The following is a 22428-nucleotide window of genomic DNA, read 5'->3' as shown; positions in this document are numbered from 1 at the left end:
GAAAATCATTTTTAATTATAATTATTATTTGTTATATATTTAAAAGTATTTAGTTAATAATTTAGTTTCTTATTTGCACAAATTTTTTGTCATTTTAAGAAGCAATTTTATATGACAATTTTACAAAACGAAAAATTATGTTTATTGTTAAAAAAATTATTTATTTGCTATTTTACGATTATTAGTAGTTATTTTTTGACAATCTAATATAAAATTAGATATATCAATATATTTTCAAGATTTATTTTCAATTATTATTTATTACATTATTCATTATATATTATTACATTAAGATCAATTTTCATTTAGAAATTAAACTATATAATTTTAAATTATAATAAAAAAATTATTAATAATAATTTCTTTATTGTATTAAATATTTTTATAAATATGAGAATTTTGATATTTTATGTGGTTTGTTATATAAAATACATTAATTAACAATGTTAGTTTAACATTTTTCAATATATTGATAAGAAATATAATATGTATTAATAACATTTATAAACAATATAAATTTCCCAGTAAACGTATCAGAGATAAATAAAAATAAATTAATTCATCAATATTTATTTATACAATTAACATCAATTTTAATAAATACAGTATTTTACAGTATTTTCCTGTTTTCAAAATTCAAAGTAAATAATTTGCTTTATAAATATTTATATGTAAATAATAATCGTGATATTATTTTACATTTCTTTTAAAAAAAATACACAGAGTTAAGTGTTACTATAAATTTGATGTTTTCATTTAGACAGTTTTATAAAAATTGCTCCTAACACTGAAAACTTTCAAAGGCTATTGTCCATGCAAACCATTTTTCTGGTGACTGTGCGTGTGAATCCATTGGTAGCACCGTCAAGAATATTGTAGTTTATCGTAAAATAAAGTATAGGTTGTGGAATTTGAGAATTGCCGTTTTCTTTCATTCTGCCATTCCTTCATTTTTTCCTAATTAAGTTTCGTGCTGCGGGTACAAAAATATATACAATTAGCTTAAACATTATGCCGACGCACAAATAAAATTTTTAAAATATAATTAAAGGGTAATATAATACGTAATTGCATGTGCATTCGGTGTCGTTAATGTTATTATTCCCGTAATAATTATTAATGTCGCGGATGCTTTACAACAGCCCAACAAACCAGCAATCAAAAAGCCCATGTAATCATATAAAATTTTAATTGTCAACATAATCATTGATCAATAACCGATCCGTTGCCTTCTTTAATGTACTATAAAATTGTTTTCGTGTCGAACGGACAAAATTAAAAAATTGATATTTATTGATGCTAAATCTTAAATGTCCAGACACGATTAATGGAAATTTTAATGTTTTAAACAAACATAATATGTTCACGGTTTGTTTAAATATTTACATAAACGTAAACTAGTTGCATTTCTATATCGTTTTAAAGTAATGTGTCAATATTTGAAAATGTTTAAACTTGACATCACTTTTTAAAAATTCCAACGTAAATTATTTAAACAAATAAAATGTTCTTAGCCACATTAATTATATTAATTAGGAAAACATTTTTCTATTTTAACATAGTTATTATCTATTAGAGAATTTCTAGCAGGAATTAAAGTTTTCTTTCCTTGTCCACTATTGAAATCTCTGAGAAGTACTCAAATAAAATTTATTTTGGGCTTCAATAATATAAAAACATATATTGTATGTATTAATAATTAAATCATTTTTAATCTATTATGTGAGGATTAGGTTGATTAACTTTTAATTGTTATTACAGTTTAATTATATATAATTAAAGATATTTATTTGATTTTTTTCTGAGTTATGTGATAATATACTTTTATTGAACGTTTTATTAAATTAAGTTTTTAATGAGTATCATATTAAGCGTTCTATAATTATACTTATATTTATAAATTTAATGTTAATTTATATATTAAATTCTCATTTGTTTAAAAATAATAATTTCTCATTTTTTATGTAAGTTTTTTGTTATACAATATCAAATAAAAAAATCATGTTTATGGTTTATTTGAAATAGAATTAGTAGTATATGAATTTATATAAATAATCAAAGAAATTATATTTAAATTCTATACTGTAATAATGGGCATAATTCAGGAAAATTATAGAAATTTAAACTAATAAATATATTGTAATTTTAATTGATTATAAGTACTAAACAATTAATTAATTATGTACAAATGTACAGAGTGTCCCAAGTTCGTTGATTTTAGTTGTTACAACCTGTCAAGTTTTTGAAACATTTAAAAAAAGTCACAATTGACAGATTTCGAACTGAGAATGTTACATAAATTTTTCTCGATTGAGCTGGATATAAATTTAGAAATTGTAGTATCGAAACGGAATTTTATGGATAAAATTTGTGTTATTTAAACATTGTATAACATTTTTTAATACTTGGTATAATGCCTTTTTTTAATTTTAGTCCATCACTGTGGTGTAATTCTTCAAACTTCTTGAATTGCTATGATGAATTCATTTAAATTTGTAAAATTTTTATGATGAATTTGGTTTGGTTTCTATAGGGTTAATGTCTGGAAATTGTGGCGGACAAGACAAAACATTGAAGCTATGATATTTTAACCAATCTGTCACAATCTGGGATGATTTTCATGTTGAAATATATTTATTAAGAGCATCATTTCTTTAATGTATGGAAGCAAATTGTCGTTTAATATATCCCTGTAGATAAATCAGTCTAAGGGGGCCCACTCCAGAAGAATAAAAGCATCCCTACAGCTTAATTAAACCACCCCATCATGTTTCACTGTAGATATAACAAACTTTTTGTATAGTTTTATCCTTGCAGAATGTTTAAGCATAAGATGGACCATTAAATTTTTTAAAATAAATTTATTTTTTTTGTCTTTTCTCCACCATTCTGTAGACCAATGAATGTGTTTATGTAATTATGACCATTATATTTTTTATTCAATATTTTATACTTATATTCTTTATTAATATGAAATTTAGTTATTTTTTATAATTTATTTGATCCAGTTTAACGTTTTTTTTTTGACTAGATAATTAATAATTAATTAATATAGAATTTTAAAATTATACAAGTTAGGTACTAAATTAATAAAATTATCATCGTGAAGTTATCGTCTCGCCCCCGTATCGCAAACAAGGTGGTCACACCGATTCGAAACGGGTCGCATCACTTTGTTCCCGGGCCCCGAGGGGTAACAAACGGGCCGAAACCGTCGAAAAGAGAACTGTCAGGGATCGTGGGTGGGTCGGGGGGTTGCGAGGGGACCCACACCGTAGACCAATTAGGGAGTTGAGTGCGCTTTTTAACGAGTCCAAAATAATGACACGGCGGACAGAGCCGCACCGGATGCCCGCCATTGCCGCCCAGGACGACGGCCCGAACGATCTCGAATCGCCGAATCACCGGTCGCTGTCACGGCCCTTTTGCCACCCGCAGATCACCGTCCGAGCGCGTAAACGCCGCTCCTGGCCGCCCCCTCTTGGCCCACCCGACCCCTCCGCAGTTTATTGACGGAGGCCGCAGTTCGCACTCCTTTGAAGCGTCGCTTTATGTCCGTTTAATTGCGATGCTGCGGCGGAAGAAAGTGAACGACGCGCTGGAGGCGGTGGTCGCTGCGGATGTGCGGGATTCGCACTCACGGGTGGTACTGGCAAATTGGGGTTTATTATGCCAATTAACGTGCTAAAACTGTGCCGTTTGCGGATTCGTTTGCCGGTGATTAATAAACCGGCACATAATAAAGGGGCCTCTGCTTCAGGAAAAGTAATATTGACATTTTACTAATTATACAGGGTGTTCCCAAACTGAGTGCTCAAAAAGTAAAATTACTAAATAAAAATTAAACTTGACCTCAAAATAGGATTATTCAATTTGTCTATATACCAATATACTTTATAAGAGAGAAATTGGCCGAATTGACCTATTTTGAGGTCAACAATATGTATACTAATAATTTCAATATAGGAACGAAGCATTAAAATTATTAAAAAATAGGACTTGTTCCAAGATCAAGAGAAACAAGTCAATCGTTCTTTATATTATTAAAAACAACAAACAACAATAAATTAAAGATAACCTGGAGGAAATGGGATTTGATGAAATTAGTTCAAGGATTGTGAGAAGATAGTTAATGATGGGGGTTCGTTTGACTCCAGATCTATAAGAAAAGCTCTGGTTTCTATTAAAAATGTGAAGTCCTTCTTTGACTTACTTAGGATCACATTCACTGAACCCACTGAAGAATGAGGACAAGTAATTTTTTGTGAGTCTAAAATTAATTTATAAAAAAATTATTGTTCTACTTATATTAAACATCCTACAGTGTCTAAACTACACAAAAAGTTTGTTATACCCACAGTGAAACTGGTGGTGGTTCAATTACGCTATGAGGATGCTTCAATTCTTCAGGTGTAACATAGTCCTCCTTAGACAATATATTGAAGAAATTATGCTCTGAATAAATGTCTCAAAGTGTCAAATTGAAAACGAAACCAAAAACAAAGAATTGTGACGATATTTTGTCTTATTCACCTCAATCTTCAAACATTAACTCTAAAGAAAATTTGGAGGATCACATTTATAACCAAATTCGACATAAAAATAAACTCTTGACAGCAGTTCAAGAAGTTTGAAGGAATCTTAATAGTCAGTACATGTCAGTTGTTGTGTTGCTGAGTTTGTTCAGATTAATTCATTAAAATATATGTAACATTTTATAGAATAAGAATATAGTAGTGTTTATAATACTGCATAAAATAATAATAACAACAAATAAATATTACTGTAATAGTTCACATCAAATAAAAAAGTTATGGCCAAAATATTAGATTAGATTTAACGTTCGATTAAAAAATTGGGCAAGCAATTCTTTCTTAATCTAATTTGCAGTAAAGTCTAAATTTGTTCTAAAAATAAACTCAAAAATTTAGATATATTTACAATTATCGCTTAAACCGATAATATAATTTAAAAATAAAGTAAATAGGAAACTCAATTATCTCTAATTTGAGATTTCTGTCAGCTTGTTTCAACTTTTGTTCACAATATAAATTAATTTCTTAATTAATCTAATTATAAATGTTATTTGTAATTGGAAAATATTATTTATTTATTTATTTCTGATGTTTTAAATTTTTTTTATCTAACCCAAATAAAATGAATAAGTTTCTAGTAAAATTTAAACATATAGTGTTATGAATTGAGAATGTTATTCTTTAAAAAACTATTAATTTTCGAGGAACCAATAAAAATATTTCCGTACCCAATAATCGCCATTGTAAATCATCGGTTGACAAGAAAACAAAGGATTTTCCACCTGTCCAAATGATGTCATTATCAGGACCGCACACTGTAATTTCGTCCCCGAAAATAATCGACGCACGTAATAAGTATTTTTATTACACTTAATTACAGAAACGACAATGGCCCGATACACCGAAATCAATGGGCAGGGGAGGGTACGGTCGATTGGACGCAGGTCAGGCCCGTAAATAACACCGGACCGAAGAAAACCGCCACGATTTCATTCTGTTTTCTGTCGAATGGTCATTTTGTCTTTCGAAGTGGCGGATAATTAGTTATCGTGAACGAGGATTTTTTTTTTTTTTCAGATAATTTCATCGGTATTTTTCTCCGGGGAACCTGTCCAATGCCACGATGTACGGGTGTACGAGGGACAGTCCTAGGCAAAACGTTCGGAACCACTCACCTTGAAACTAAGCATCGAAATATTTTTACGCGATAATTAATTGAATTAAAATTCTTACAGCGTAGAGGCAATCATGTAATGTGCTTGTTGACAACACTCCAATATGTGCACGATTATATTCATAGGAGTGTTAGACGGAGAGATGTTCGCCTTAACTTAATATTAATACATTATTAATATGCATCGCATTGTTAACTCTATTGAAATATTTGCACGATCTTTAATAAGTGTAAACATTACTTTTCCAGTAATCCACCGCCAAGTTTGGAGAGCACTCGATAAACATTCGAGTTTTCTCGGAACCGATAATTGAAATTCCTGCGATCTTCATCATTTTCCAAGTATCGATTTTTTCATGGAAAACATTCTAGACGTTTTTTTGTAAATATTTATAACATATTTTTCAAGAAAATCTAATTCACAAAAATCACAAGCAATAAACTGATTTTGGTGGTCTAATTTGGGAAGGTAGAAGCTCCAAAGCAAAAACTAGTACTGTTTTATTAGGTTTGTCAAAAATTTCTGTAAAAAATGTCTACCAATGAAAACTTGATGGATTTAATGGAGAGATTTAAAAAGAGTGTCATAGTTTCGTTCACTCTTTACTAATTCATGATTTGCCCAATGTGTCCAAAATCTGTAATCAGCAAAAACAATTCTCCAATTAAGCCTACACATGCATTTGGTAAGACAATGTGGACACCTGCACCCAACTTATATTAATTATCGACTAGTTTCGAGTAATATTTGCTGACCGACGGTCCCGAAAAACATGGAAACATTGAAACGAGCCACCTGGCTGACAAAAGTCATCCTTTTCAACGCATTTACCTGCCGGCTACGTCGAATAATTCCCTTACTTAAAGAGAGACCTTTGTGCGATCCATTCTCGATTCTATTGCGTCCACTCGTTGTCTCGTTGTTTGAGTGTAATACTATTTTGTCAAGTACTTTCATGTCAAAACACCACTCGAAGATTATTTATTTATCGGTATTCGGTGCTGTGTGGTCAATATACTTTCAATGAGCCGGCCATTCAATTGGGGACAATGAGGCGTTTAGCCGTGTTGTTCGACAGTTAAAACTCTTAGCTGTTGCAGAAAAAAAATACGCTCTTTTATCCGTCATCCGAGTCGTTTAATTTGAATAAGAACCGCATAAAATTCCTGCCGGATTGAAAAGAAAATCGAATGAAATTTATTGCCCTTAGAGAATGTCTAAAAATAATCGCTGATTCACGTCATAAAACCGCATGACACTGTTTTATGGTTAATTAGAGTTATAAATAAATCAATATTGCAAAAAAAATCTCTGAAATAAATTACTAAACTCTGGTAGCAGGTGTTAATATCGAAGTTAGCCATAGCGTCGCTGTGTTTTATGATAGTATGTTAATTTTAACATTTCAATTAATCAATACTATAAGCCATGTATGTATTAGTTAATTTATAAAATTAACTTGAATTAATTATAAAAAAGAAAACGTTGTACACCTGGCAGGCTGACATCATTTTCAAATTTGTACCAGCCCGAGATGATAATCAATTATGCGAATTTGTTTAATTTGCCGTAGTTGTTTTAGGTTCAATTTCGGTGACCTTCACGAGGATATGAAATTTGATTTTATTCCTTAAACATTAATACAAAATTTAAAGATAACTCAATGACATCTTTTGGGAAACAGATCCAAAAATCAGTAATTGTCTTTATAAAACAGCCTCAGTTGTTTATTTTACCTTTAGTTGTTCTGGGGTTGTTATATCTACCTTAACACAAATAGACCTAGACTTACGTCCTTGGGGGTGCACCCTGTGGGTGTTCGCCACTTTGATGTCCACTAGACATTTTCTTGTATCTTACTATGCAATCTATTTGTTGGATAATGTCATTACCTCTTTCAAAAACAGTCTTTTATCTTCTGAAGTAATTGATTTGTCATTATTTTTCTTTTAATTATTAAAAATGACTATTTTATCAATTTAATTTGTTTACGTAATTTGCAAATCAGGATCTTGTCATCAGTTTGTTGATTTTGAATTATAATAATTATCATCTTCAAAATGAATTATAATACGCAATTGTTTTGCTTTGTAATTCTGGGGTCAAACTTCAATTTTTTCTTACCAGTTTATTATTCACATTCCTTAATACTTTTTCATGTTAATTGTCCACATATTACATAGATATTTCTTAGAAATCAAATCAATATTCAGACAAATAAAAACAAAATTGATGAGATAAAATATTTTAATATATATGTTTATATACATTTTGTACAAAAATATTTTTACGAAATAAGTTTTTACCTATTTTTTACATCTTATATGTACAATATGCACATTTTTATAAAATAGTTAATAAATACTCCTTATCCAGGTACTAATATATTACACATGACTCAGTTGCTTCATATTTTTCTAATGTACAAGCTTAAACTACTGTTTTTCACACGTCCAACAATTTAATTTCACAATAATAAATTATCAAAAACAAGTCAACAAAATTTTGCGTTAGATGGCCCACATCAGTCATAATTAACAACAACTATATACAATATATACAAACTGACTAACACAGACCGGTAACGTTAAAACTTGTACGAAGCAACGTTTGGGAACGATCCATTTCAAACGGGCGTTAAATACAATTATAGTACACAAAAGAACCAACAAATCGTTTGTTACAAACGTATGTACGTCTCAATGAGTGCGTCAATTTGTCTTGGACCGTCCCGCGTTTCTTTCTAAATTAAAATTACAATCACAGATGCGGATACATTTCAATAGTCCCATGCACGGATCCGTCGGGTGCACGGCATTATATAAATTAGTCTATATTTACTGGGTCTACTACAAAAAAAAAATAATAAAAAGTAAAACTAGTACTGTTGTGGTACGTAGCCTCGTTTAACAGATCACAGACGCGGATTGGGACACGACACTGCGGATGTCGCCTCTTGTGTAGAGAGAACTACCGACAGCCGCAGCCGACCACCACCATCTCCTTGTAGTTCTTCAACACCACCTTTTCCTCATCATCCAAGTACAACATGGAAATCGAGTTGAACTCGGTCGGTACGCAGCACGCCCTCGGCACCTGCGACGGCCTCATCGAATTGAAGAGGGTCTGCACGATGGCGTGGTTCGTGGCGTTGAGGTGGTCGGCGATGGGGAAGTCGCACACGCCATGGCAAAAGTATGCCTCATAGCCGGGTGGTGCGACGATCCAATCGTTCCAGTCGACGCGCGTGAAATTCACGTACATCCTCTGCCGTTTGCACTGCGTCTTCGTCACCTTCCTGGTGGCCCGTTTCCTACGCACCGACGTCATCTCGCTCTTCGTCCTGTGCTTGTACTTCCCGTCGTCCGTGTACGTGTACAGGATCGGTTGCGACGACCTCCACGTGTTCATGTCTTCGGCGTGCCTCTTCAGGCGGATGTGCCTCGACTTCTTGCTCTTGCCGGTGATCTCCACGAGGATGCCGTGATTGTTTTTCGGATCCTCGAACCATCTGCGTGCGGCCGGCAGCACGTCCACGCTCACCGGCGTGTCTTTGTGCGTGTCCACCACTTTCGTGTCTATCAACCTGGTGATCGGACCTTCCTTTCCTTTAATGCCCGGCCGAACTATGTCGCTTATCATGATCCTTTGATACCGTTCGTCGTTGGGAAGCTTCATAATGACTCGTTTCAAGACAACTTCGGCTGCCTTCAACATCTCCTCCTTGGGTACGCCGTCCACGTCGAACTTTAACCTGAACTTGTGGTGGCCCTTAAATCGGTCATCGATTGAGCTCTCTGAAAGCAAAACACAAGGTTTAGAGACGTAACCAAACGCATTATGATTTAATTAACTATGAATTACACTCTCATACCAACGTCCCACTTTCGCTACCACGAATAGCTTAACCAAAGGCTATAATAAAACACAACAGATCTGCAGCTTGTATCACTGGCAATAACAATGCGACGGACCATTAAGCAACGTCAATTTCTCAATTGGCGTACAGATGAACGGTTTCGTAATCAGATCCCAGCATCCTCCTCTTAGTCCAATTTATTAAGCTACAAGCCCCGCCAGACTACATAACTTCTTAACGTTTGTTAATATTAACTGAATTTATTCACTCATCGTGAAAAAAGATTTAAGTAAGGAGCACATTCGCCTTTTAAAATTTAAATCCCCAACGCGGAGGCAACAAATTCAACAACATACAAGCACGGTCGACACCGATCAATGTAAGTAGGGCGTATTTATACGAAGGCCTGATCCTACCGACACCTGATATATCAAGAGTTTCAACATCCAAGAACGTACGCAGAGGAGAAAAAAAAAAATAATATAATGCAGTAATGTAATTATGATATTAATCTTGGCGAGGGAACGCGTAAAAGTTTGAGCGATTCGAGCGCTCGGTAAATAAATGTGTTTACTGGTTGTTGTTCACGACGCCAACAGGTGATTTTGTTTACTTCTGAATTCATTATGGTGCACCGTTCTGGAAGGTGAGACTTCGGTTCTTTGTATCGGCGAAAATGCGTACGTCATTAGTGCAGTTATTGTTTATGTTTGCACGTACAAAATGAAGGATTACATCAATAGTTTGGTGATTTTTGTTTCAGTTTGAGTTTAATAATATCAAAAATTTTAAGATTTTAAGAATTTAATTGAAAATTAGCAGTCCGATTATTAAAAACCAATAAAAGTAAGGATTAAGATGATTTTTTTTTAAAGAGATAAATATATAATTTAAGGTACTTAGTAATTAGTTAGCATTGTTAGTAAAAGAATATCTAAAGAAGAAAGTATGGATTTGTAAATTATCTTGGTGAAATATGATTATATTAATAAATAATTATTGTAGAAATCTTTAAATTATATTAGTTTGATGAAAAATATTATTAAAATATCTAATTTTATTATTATACAGATCAAAAAACGTTTGATCCATCTGAATCTTGAGAGAGACATCATTAACGACAAAGAGAATAAAAGTATGTCTCGTAATGGAAAACTTACTGTCTCTGTCGTGCATAGTATCTCTCTCAGAATTCAGACTGATCAAACAATTTCCAGTATGCATATATTACATTAGATATTAATAAAAATTGTTATAAATTATAAATTTTTTATACTTTTATAGTCAGTTACAAATATAAAATTTGATAATAAGAGAAAATAGTTTATTAAAAATATAAATAATTAGATTAGATTTAAGTTCATAGTAATGAATAACAGAAATAAATAACTGCATTATAATTAAACATATTTTAACTATATATTATTCAATATAATATATATATATATATATATATATATATATATATATATATATATATAACAATAAATTTTTTCATTGACAAGTGTAAATTTGTGTAATAGTTACATAGACATTATAAGCAGTTTAATTAATCCATAAATTGATTTGAAGTTAAAAAAGGTTCTACTCTTATTTTATTTCAAAAACATTACATGTTTCAACCGTAGGTCAGCAGTACTCTTTGTCTAAGATTCAAGAAAAAACTACTCAAATCAACAAATACTTTGCCAATATGGATGATAAAATTCAAAATATTTGTTAAAAATTTAAAATGTAAATGTAAAATAAACTAATCTTGTTTTTACTTATGTATTTGACTTAGTACATGACTATAAATCATAATCATAATAAATAATTGTCAAATAAAATAAAATATCTGTTGTAAAATAATAATAATATTTTATAAATAGCGTCAGAAAAAGTGTTAAATTAATTTTATTTATTAATAGTAATCGATAAAAACTACATTTTCTATGATCAAATTAAACGAATTAATTAAGAAAAATAAAAGAAGTATTTATTCAAAGTTAAACAAAATTGAATAGTGTCACGTACCACAGAGACACCCTCGAACGCAAATTGATTTCTGGAAACCTCTTCAAATTGCATTTAGGTAATAATTTTGGTACGAGCACCGGTCGAGGTTATAGGCAAACAAATAACCAGAAAGCGGATTATATGAGCAAATAACCCTTAAAAACTGAATAGAGGACTCGTATAACTTACTACGGGAGCTGACCGCAATAGTGGGGATCCCTTTTGTTCGGCAGGATAAATACGAATTAGTCCCCATTTCCAAAGAAAATTAATCCACCTGACCCAATAAACCAATAAAATTCAGGCCGTTATTGTTCCGAGATGGTGCATTGTCAAATTTTAAAAGAAGCTTTTGACCGTAAAATCCAACACTCAACCTCATTCACACTTTCTTTGCCCTACTACTACTACTGCACTCGGTTAATGTGTACCTGCATGAGCGAAGCTCCTGACCGTGTTGGCGGTTTGGGTGTTCAATCCTTTTTTCGGTATGGACGTGGTGTCTAACGGGAACCCCATCTGCCTCTCGTACATGTCGATCATCTCCTGCGGTATGACGATCTTGCTCCTGTCCAATTTCGGTCGACCCTTGAAGCCGAACAACGACATCAAGCTGCCCTCCACCTCTTTGAACGCTTCCGGCGACACCTCCAGCTCCTCGGACTTCGTCCTGTGGACCTCCGTGACGGCTAGCACCACCAGCCAGATTAAACTGCCCAGATGCATGTTTGATTTGACCTGTAACCAAGGGGTTGGTTTCAATGTTTCGCAGTCAAGAGTCAAAGACGCACTGACAAGTAGGCATTCCAATTTACGGGGATTACAGATTGGGAAACGTGTCAAGGGGTCTACCTCCTGGGAAACTTGCTCTTTCGTAATTGCGCCTGTGTATTGGGGAACATGAGCTGTGGAAACGGCGTCTCTTTTAATTATGTAATATGCTAATTGCGAGAAAATATGCGTGGAATTTTCACAGGTGTTCAAAGGATTAGACGCTGTTTCCTTCAATGGATTCTAAGAATAATACATATTTTTATTTTTATGCAACTATCGAACGTGCAATTATGTTTATTTTTATCTTGTTTCTGATGCCGATATACATATTTTTCTCATTAAAATATAAATTATTAATCACATTCCGATGTGTGGAATATATCCTCCTTGAACTTTAACATATCATGGACGTACTACATAAGATTAACTTTGTTGTATTTTTTACTAATTTAACTGTTGAAAATTGTTATTTTTAGTAACACTTTTCTTATTGAGCACGGTTGTGTTTTTTTTCTCAGGTAAATCAATGGATTAAGGTTTTCTGCTAAATATTAATTTGTAACCAGGTAAAGCGCTACCGAACAAACACCATTACGAAATATTGAATGTTGATTAAATACCCGATTTACGAAAAATTAAGTTGGTATGAATCGTCAGATTTGAAGAATTTAAAGTATCATTAAATTAAGCCTGCTACAGGTGAATCTAGATATTTCTTATATATTGAATGTATTTCATAAATTAATGAAATATGGTGTTGGTGTGATGTAGAAAATTAAGTGATTTGAATATTTTTTGGAGATAATCTAATAAGCACCCAAAACAGTTTCATATTTCTATTTATACCAGAGGTATGTATTTAAAATACTGAAATAAGGTCTAATTTGGTAATAAATTAATGAAAATTAAAATTGGGGTTCATTTAAAAATAAAAACATCAACATCTGAGTCCTAAATTTTATTTAAAACGAAATAAAAATAGATTATTATAGACATAAAATATTACATATACATCTTTTGGTAAATAAGGAAAAAATAGTGCAATTTAATGTAATACAGATCCAATTAACATCAATGTACTCCATTAAAAAACACCTCTTAAACTAGTAATAAATTATACACTTTTAAGGACTATAAAACATTTATAATTTGGGAAGAATGTATAAGGAGAATCAAAGTTGCCAAATCCACAAATGCATAGAAATCCGTCCGCCAGTATCGAATTCATCACATTTCGTGAAACAAATTCGTTTGCAATACAACTACTAATAACCTAGATATTAAGATTGCTCCGTTTCAGGTTCTTTGTGAAACGTCAGACTCACAACCTTGTCATGCATAAAATAATATTGGAAGGAAACACGGTATGAAGGTTAGCTAATATTAGCAAGACATTGTTGATCTTGGTTCTTGGTGCATAAAAATCGATGATTGGCTAGAGTGGAAGCGAGATGACGACACAACAAAAAATGTGGATTTTTGTAAACACAAATATACGGTTGTATTAAGTTCAAGTCCAATTAAATTGTTTAATTGAAGAAGTGTAACACGTGTTTGGTTGTTGTGACAAAGGTTGTAGTTTGAATGGTGCATCAATCTGACTGGGCTCACCATCAACGAAGACCAGAAGAAGGTAAACAATAGACAGAAGACAAATGCGGTGTATAAATAAATAAATAAATAAAGATCAGATCAGCGTCTGTGGCAAGACAAACGAGTGCCAATATGTCTGCGGCACCGAAGCCAAACGGGAAACAATCGAATGTATCTGTGTATGGCAACTTGATCTCCTATTATAGGAGGTACGCCGCCGAGCAGTCTACTGCGACTTTCGGTGTGCCGCCGAGGTGGAGAGCGGCAGCAGCAGCGTTGACCTCTGACATTCATCCCAATTTCTGATTCGAAACCGGTGTCGGGTGGAGGAGGGAACACGAAAAACTGTATCTCGCAAAAATGATCTTACCGTGTCCAGGGCGGAAATGGCACCGTGCTTATTAATCCACAGGGAAACCAAACAACCGAACGTCTGATCACCAAACAACGAACAACAACAACAACAAACAAAACAGCACAACACATAGAAACAGTGGAATTCACGGGCGTAGCGGACGGACCGTATCTGAAAACCAAGTGGTCAAGTGGAGTTTTGCGCTATGGTATGCACGGTACGACGGCGACGTTGTTCGGAGTGGAACTGAGCGCAATCCGCACACCCTCTACCTGTTGTGGTTCAGGTGTGGGGTCCCCGGGTCGGGCCAATCAGGTGGCCGGCGGAGATGTGACACGTGCGACTTACCTATGCACGCCCGGGACAACGCTATTGTGCGCTTCCATTGTGAGGGGCCCGGGCTCGCTGCCCGCTCATCTCTTCATCTCGTCCGGACGTCGATTCTGCGATCGGCCACCATTGATGAAGACTCAAGTCTTTTTTGATATTACGTTGAAGGGGTCTAGCCGTGAAACTGGTGAAGCCACTAGAAATGTAACATTTCGACAACCGTTGACGGGGTCTTTTTATTGTAAAGTGTGAACCGGCTTGTTTTGGAGGATTCATTACAAAAACTTAATGTTAACTCTTTCTATAATGAATGAAATCATTATGGGGTGCAATCAGAGTTCTGAAACAGGACTGTCGAAGTTTCTTCGTTTAAGGATGAATACAGGCTAAGTTTGATTCAATCTTACTCGATTCTCCTGATTTCATCCGTTATTAGACAATTAGATAATTTTAAATGAAAATTTTGATTCAATAACTGAAAATGTGATACATCAAGAATTGATGCATTTCTGTGAGATAAATTTTATAATAAAATATGATTATATTTCTAATTTAAGTGGCAATTTAAAACAAGTTTTAACTGGTTAGTTTTAGGAATTGATGTGAGTTTTCTATGTCTAGATAAGGGGAAAGGAAGACGGGTATTTTAGGGGCTAAAATTTGTAAATGTTGTTTTAAATTGAGGGCCAATTTAGTATACAGGGATTAATGGTAAGTCACAAACTCATATCTGAGTCACTTAAATAATTTTAAGCGTGGGATAATTAAAAAAATAAATTTACTATTTAGATATATTACTAACATAAACTGAAAATTCAATTTTTATAAAATAATTAAGTGAATGAAATAACTTAATTTTTAAATTTATTTTTATTTATTTCAATTTTAATAAAACATATTTTAAAAAATAATGTTATTAGTAATTAATATTTATGAAAAAATTAAAAAAAAAAAAACAAATAATTTTTATAAAATAATTTAAATTAAATAAAATACTTTAATTTTTATAATATTATATAATTATATAATTTATTCTAATTTTAATAAAACATTTTAAATAATAATTTAATTTTTAAATTATTATACAATTATTTTATTTATATTAACTTTTATTTTTTAAAATAATTTTATTACCAATTTATGAAAAAAGAAAAAAAATTATAAAATAATTGATTAAACAATATATTTCAAAAAATAATTTTATTATTAGCTGATATATATGAACAATTTAAAAAAAACAGTTGATTAAATGAAATACTTTAATTTTTGAAATATTATATAATTATATGAATTAATTTAATTTGATTAAAATATTTCAAAAAATAATTTTGTTACTAATTACTATTTAAATTTCCAAGAAATTTACAATTTTTATAAAATAATTAATTAAATAAATTAATTTAACGTTTAAAATATTATGTTATTACATATATAAATAAATTTCCAAAAAATATTATACAATTATATAATTTATTCTAATTTTAATAAAACATTTTAAACAATAATTTAATTTTTAAATTATTATACAATTATTTTATTTGTATTAACTTTTATTTTTTAAAATAATTTTATTACCAATTTATGAAAAATTAAAAAAAAATTATAAAATAACTGATTAAATAAAATAATTTAATTTTTAATATTATATTTCATTTTCAAAATATTCTATAATTTTAATAAATCATTTAAAAACTAATTTTATTACTAATATTTACATTTTTTTTTTAATTCTGTTTGGATTAAAAGAATCTTGACATTATTGTTTTTTCATATTTAAATTCAATTTTTTTTTCATTTTCAATCGTTTAATAAAATTTTTCCAAGTTTCAGTTTTATTACTTGGAAAGCAAAGTTTTTTAACAGTTAAAAATCAGTATTTACATATATTTGACCACCAATAATATGCGACCTTGACAAACATGTTTTTGTATATAACCTAAAAACTATTTACCTAACATTTTAAAAATGACCTTGTATAAAATGCAGTTTAATCAGCTATTACTGGATTCGGCATTTTATCATCACATCTGGCCCATTCTTTCAATTTTTTATATTAAAAAGGGGAAAAGTTCAAAATAAGGGTGCAATAAAGTGTTTAGGTACAAGAGGAATTATGTTAATGCCTTAATTTACTTCTTGACATCATCCATTGACTTCTGCATTTAATAAGTTACTTGATAATCCGTCACTTCCGAAATAAAATCCTTATATCCTTAGGATATTTAATTCCAATCCACAGATTTGGTATTTCCCTCGCTTACATTATCGTCTACCCCCATTGATCTGAGATATCTGGAGCACCAAAACAATAGACGTCGATTTCCTGGGAGTCCCCGGGTTCCTTTTCATAACTTGACTTCTAGCAGGAAGTTGATCTGTTATTATTCTATGCACATAGAAAAGGCGTGCTGTGCATGTATCTGGATCGCTCCAGAAGATATCGGTAATTAAGTAATTATAATGTAAAATTCAAGGCAACCGGCCAACCAGTTTGTTTAATATGCTTAAAATGTTTATGAATGCGCTGAATATTGATTTTAGCAACATAAATAAGACTTTTGTAATATTAATATGTTTTTCTTCGACACATGGAATTCTACAGAATAGGTGTTATTATTTTTTTCTACAAAACACGTGTATGTTTTCTTATTACCGACGATAAGTACGATTTGCATGAGGTTCACTCAGATCACAGTTGAAAATTGTGGTGGACAAATTTGCCCGACGTTAATTACTTAACGGTGTCATATATTTAAATGAGCACTAATAAACAAAACAAGTTGATGGTAATTGATACGAATGACTAATCCGACACTTGCACCAATTTAGGCTTTTCTGTGGTGCACCAAGGACGAGAGAGAATTTCATTTATTCAATTACGGGTTCACGGGAAACCGATGCAAATTGGGAACGTGTGACTATGTCCACTATGTTTGCGATGATATGAGTTGATTCAGTTCCAAGGATTGTAAATATTTTTAAGTAAAACTAATTATACATTTGAAACTATTGTTAAAAGAGAAATTGACAACATTTAAGGGACTAATTTAATTTGCTTAAGATACCTGAACTGTTGTATTAATAAACAATGCCCTGAAACATATTTAAACAATTACTGAAAGCACGTGTAATTTTATTTTCCCTTTCATTAAAAAATATAATTACCTAAAATGGTTATTCATCATGAAAGAAAGTTAATATAACTGATTTTAAGTGCTATTTCTAAAAACATTAGTTAATCTTTATTTCTTAATCTTAGACTCAAAATTATCTTTAAAGCAGAATAACATTAAATATAAAAAGTATTTGGTACTTCACACTAATTTATATATGTTAAGTTGTTACTAAAATGTGTTACTCAATCTTTATTTGATGATTACAGATTCAAAATTGTCTTTAACAGTTTATCATTAAAATATTAAAATTACAATAAGGGATTTCAAAAACATTTTAGATTTTCTTTAACTTAAGGTGACACAAAACAAGAACATCAATAATAAAAAAGTGACAATAAATATAATGTGGCTTGTATTATAAATAAATCAGCTCTAATTATTTTTTATAACCAGTTACTAAAAATATCTTAGTTAATGTTTTCTACATGATTATACTTTCACAATTTTCTTTAAAGTAGTCCAACATTAAAATATTATAGGTGCAATAAGAGGTTCCAAAAAAATTTAAATTATTTCTAATTTAAGATTACCAAGACAGAAGAAAGAGACAATAATTACTGCAGGACTCCATAATTAGAAATTACTAAAACAAAAAAATTAAATGGAAACTCATCCAAACAATTTATTTAATAATTCATTTAATAGAATAATTGTTTAGTTAAGTTGTTCTTGTTGATAATTTGCTCTCTAAAATACTAAAATTTAAAAAATTTAGAAGATTACTATTTTTTGAGAGAATATTTATTTTAAAATCAAAAATGTCGTGAAAAAATAGAGTTGAAATAGAAACACATTCAATAAGAGGTTCCAAAAACATTTTAAATTATCTCTAATTTAAGGTTACAAAAACAGAAGAAAGATACAATAATTACTGCAGAACTCTAAAATTAGAAATTACTAAAACAAAAAATTAAATGGAAACACATCCAAACAATTTATTTAATAATTCATTTAATAGAATAATTGTTTAATTAAGTGAATTTATTTTGATAATTTGCTCTCAAAATACTAAAATTTAAAAAATTTAGATTATTATTTTTTGAGAGAATATTTATTTTAAAATCAAAAATGTCGTAAAAAATAGAGTTGAAATAGAAACACATTCAATCTATTAATGTGGCTTGTACAGTAAATAAACCAGTTCTAATTAATTATTACTTCACGAGAAATACTAATTTATATAACCTGTTACTAAAAATATTTTAGATAATGTTTATTTCATGACGATACATTAAAAATTACCTTTAAAGTAGTTTAACATTAAAATATTAAATGTACATTATGAATTTCTAAAAGCAATTCTAACAATCTCGAATTTAAGATTACCAAAAAATAACAATAAAAAAATAGACAATAAATCCAAAAACAAATACTTAAGGACTTCAAGATTAAAAATTAGAATAAATACTTTTAAATGAAGAACGAAATTTATAAATTTAGTGAAGTGTATTATACATAATTTTCATATTAGTAATCTTACACATTTTAATTAAATAAACATATTAAAATTTATAAAATTCCAAATGACGATTTAAGAGAAGTAAAAGATAATCAGACTATTGCATTAACTAAAACAAGATTATCCTTATTCGTAAATTCTATAAAAACGACAATTCTGAATAAACTAAAATCTTCTCTAAAGCACTATTCAAAGTATTTTTTGGAGATTTATGAATTGTACATGACAATTTTAATAGTAAAATAATACCAATAGAAAATTAACAAGTAACGATCTGATTGCCTGTGAAGAAAATCCAAAGTCGTGACATTAAAAGAAACCTGACTGTTATTGTTCGTTATAGCCGAACCCTTTCTATTGCGTTTTTGTGATTTGTACAGACAATCAGCTTCCATATCACCGACATTTTTATATCACACCTCGTTACATAACCTATCACCGTCGAAAGTTGGTCTTGTGAAAGTTATCTCGACGAGATGTAAATTAAATATTCATTAAAAAAATATATGTGTACGAGTGTTCCTAAAACGAAGAAGAAATATACCCGGCACGTATATTATATTACGGCCAGTTGACAAGTTTAATTAATGCGATGGGAAGGGTTCCACCGATCGATCGTCGATTGTGCAATTCGATTCGGGTTGCGTTCTGGCAACGATAATAATGAAAAAAAAAAAATAAAATCTACGGGGCCGGCGTTTGTTGTTAGCTCACTCTTGACCCACTTGGGATGGACGTCCACTTTTATTAGAATTCGTCAAACGCGAAACGAAAACATTGCGCAAAAAATTCGTATTGGTGAAACGGGACACGTCGATTATTTGCATTGATCTAGGTTAGTTACGGAGGTTGCGACATTAATATTTATTTATCGAATACACCTTCACTGCCATGTAACGATTCCATTGGAAAACTTCGGCGATTTCGTGAAATATTCCCTTATATAATTTAATTGAATTGATTTAGTCTTATCCAACCTTTTGTTAAAATTAACTTCTATTATTATTAATATAAATACTATAATAAGATTAACTTTTATAAACTTATATATTTAAACGAAGTAATATCGGAAAAGTAAAAAAGGCCTGATGCGGTAAACTCTTTTATTTTATTTAGAAAAGATTAGGTAGAGATATAATTAATAATATTAATATGTTAAATACAAATGAATTAAAAATATTGCACTTGTGTATACCTACAATAGTGGCCAAAATTATAGAAACTTATTAAAATATATTTATGAGCTGTACTACTTGAATTGGATACCAGTACTTATAATGTTTATTGTTTGTTTCTTGTTATTGTTGTGTCTACAATATAAGTGGTAAATCTAATCGTATTTATTCTTTTAAAAATTGCGTACATTTTATTTTTCATTGGATAAAAAATTACAGCAACTTTTTACTTTATGCTTTTCATTGGGCTATGTGAATTTAAATCGGTTATTTACTAAATAGTTCTTTACTTATTATGATTATTTTTTAATCATTGATCTAAGTGAAACTGTAATTCAGCATTAACAAGACCGAGAGGAAAAAGAAGAGGAGGCTAAGAGTTTACAAGTGGTATGAAAAAAAATTGTCTAATTTCGAAAAATATGAAACAAAGGATAATTCGAATATTAAAAAAACAATCCAATCTTATCGAAATTAAAGCTAACCTGGAGGAAATAGCACTTAAATTAGTTAAAAGACTGTGACAAGATGGTTAGTGGATGAGGGTTCATTTGACACCAGAAGTAAAAGTATCCTGGTTTCTATTAAAAATATGAAAGTCCAATTTTAACTCGCTTAGGATCACATTCACTGGAAATTTAATTTATACAAATTGATGATCCTGTTTATGTTAAACGTCTTAAATGGATAAAACTACACAAAATATTTGTTATCCCCATAGTGAAACATGGTGGTGGTTCAATTTTGTTATTGGGATGCTTCAATTTTTCTGACATTGGCCTTCTTAGATTGATTTATGTACAGGAATATATTAAACAACAATTTACTTTCACATATTGAAGAAATGATGCCCTTAATAAATGCGTTTCAATATGAGAACTATACCAAACTCAAATCAAAAATTGTGACAAATTGGTTAAAAGAAGCATCGCTGTTTTGTCTTGCCCGCCACAATCACCAAACATCAACCCTATAGATCATGTTTACCATATACCATACCATAAAAAAATAAAAAAATAAAATAAAAATAAAAATTTTACAAATTTAAATGAACTCATCACCGCAATTTAAGAAGGTTATATATTCTGAAAATTCTGAAAATGGTCCAACCTATGCCACGGAGATGGGGCAAAATTATAAAAATAAAAAGATAATATATAAAGTGTTAATGTTGAATTAAAAAACACAGATTTAATAATTAAAAATCCCGTTCAAATGTAAAGTTGATATATTTATGTCCAGCTCAATTCAAAATTAAAAATTATATAAAAATAAGAATCTAGTGGTTTTTATAATACTGTATAAAACAACATTAGTTAATTAATATTATTTTAACGGTTGGTAATAAATAAGAGTTATGGCTGAAATATTTAACATTTTAAAAAGTTGCTATAATTATGACCACTACTGTACATATACGTGTATTTTTATTTTAAATTATTATTATTATAATTATAATTATTATTATTATTTTATTTTTATATCATATCAAAATGTTAATTAATTTTGATGTATAAATTAGTTTAGTATTTATTTTAAAAATTATTTTTAAATATTTTTACTACTTTTACAATGATTTAAAATAAAAATTTATTTCAAACAAAAAAATTTATTTAGTTTAATAAGAAATTTATATTTATGGCACTTTTTTATAAAATGCAAAAAGTACTAAATAATTAATAAATAATTACATATTTCATCATAGTTTAACTCATTTCATCAGAAGAGTGTTTAATATTAAAATATTTTTAAATCTAGAATGAAGAAAATAATAAATAAACATTTCCAAATTATCAAAATTTGTTTTCCCAATTAGTGAATTTATAACATAAATAAATTAATTAATATAATACATTCTCTTGAGTATTAATAATTGTAAAAAGTAGTAAATATAATAATTTTAATATGTGTAATAATTCAAATAGTTTCATAAACTAAATATTATTAACAAAATGTGAGATTATTTAGGGTACTAAAATTGATCTATAATCATTTCATT

The 22428-nt window shown here is 30.0% G+C and overlaps 1 protein-coding gene across 2 annotated transcripts in view; it reads right to left on the bottom strand.

Annotated features, from left to right (window-relative positions):
• Positions 1 to 7939: 7939 nt before the first annotated feature.
• LOC109606765 (protein decapentaplegic) overlaps positions 7940 to 22428 on the bottom strand; it is a 33463-nt gene continuing 18974 nt past the window's right edge. Inside the window, exons 1-3 of one of the 2 annotated variants that reach the window (XM_020023307.2) lie at positions 14305 to 15302; positions 11999 to 12305; positions 7940 to 9507 (exon numbers count right to left, since the gene is read on the bottom strand). In XM_020023307.2, the coding sequence (XP_019878866.1) occupies positions 8681 to 9507; positions 11999 to 12293 (1122 nt within the window). In that variant the 5' untranslated portion in view covers positions 12294 to 12305; positions 14305 to 15302 and the 3' untranslated portion in view covers positions 7940 to 8680. Of the gene's footprint in view, positions 9508 to 11998; positions 12306 to 14304; positions 15303 to 22428 lie in introns of those variants that run through there. The other variant, XM_049969825.1, reaches the window with a different exon arrangement.

This window comes from Aethina tumida, chromosome 7, assembly GCF_024364675.1.
Source record: "Aethina tumida isolate Nest 87 chromosome 7, icAetTumi1.1, whole genome shotgun sequence".
NCBI lineage: Eukaryota > Metazoa > Arthropoda > Insecta > Coleoptera > Nitidulidae > Aethina > Aethina tumida.
The sequence above is the reverse complement of the archived record's forward strand: the minus strand, read 5'-3'. Positions and strand labels throughout refer to the sequence as shown.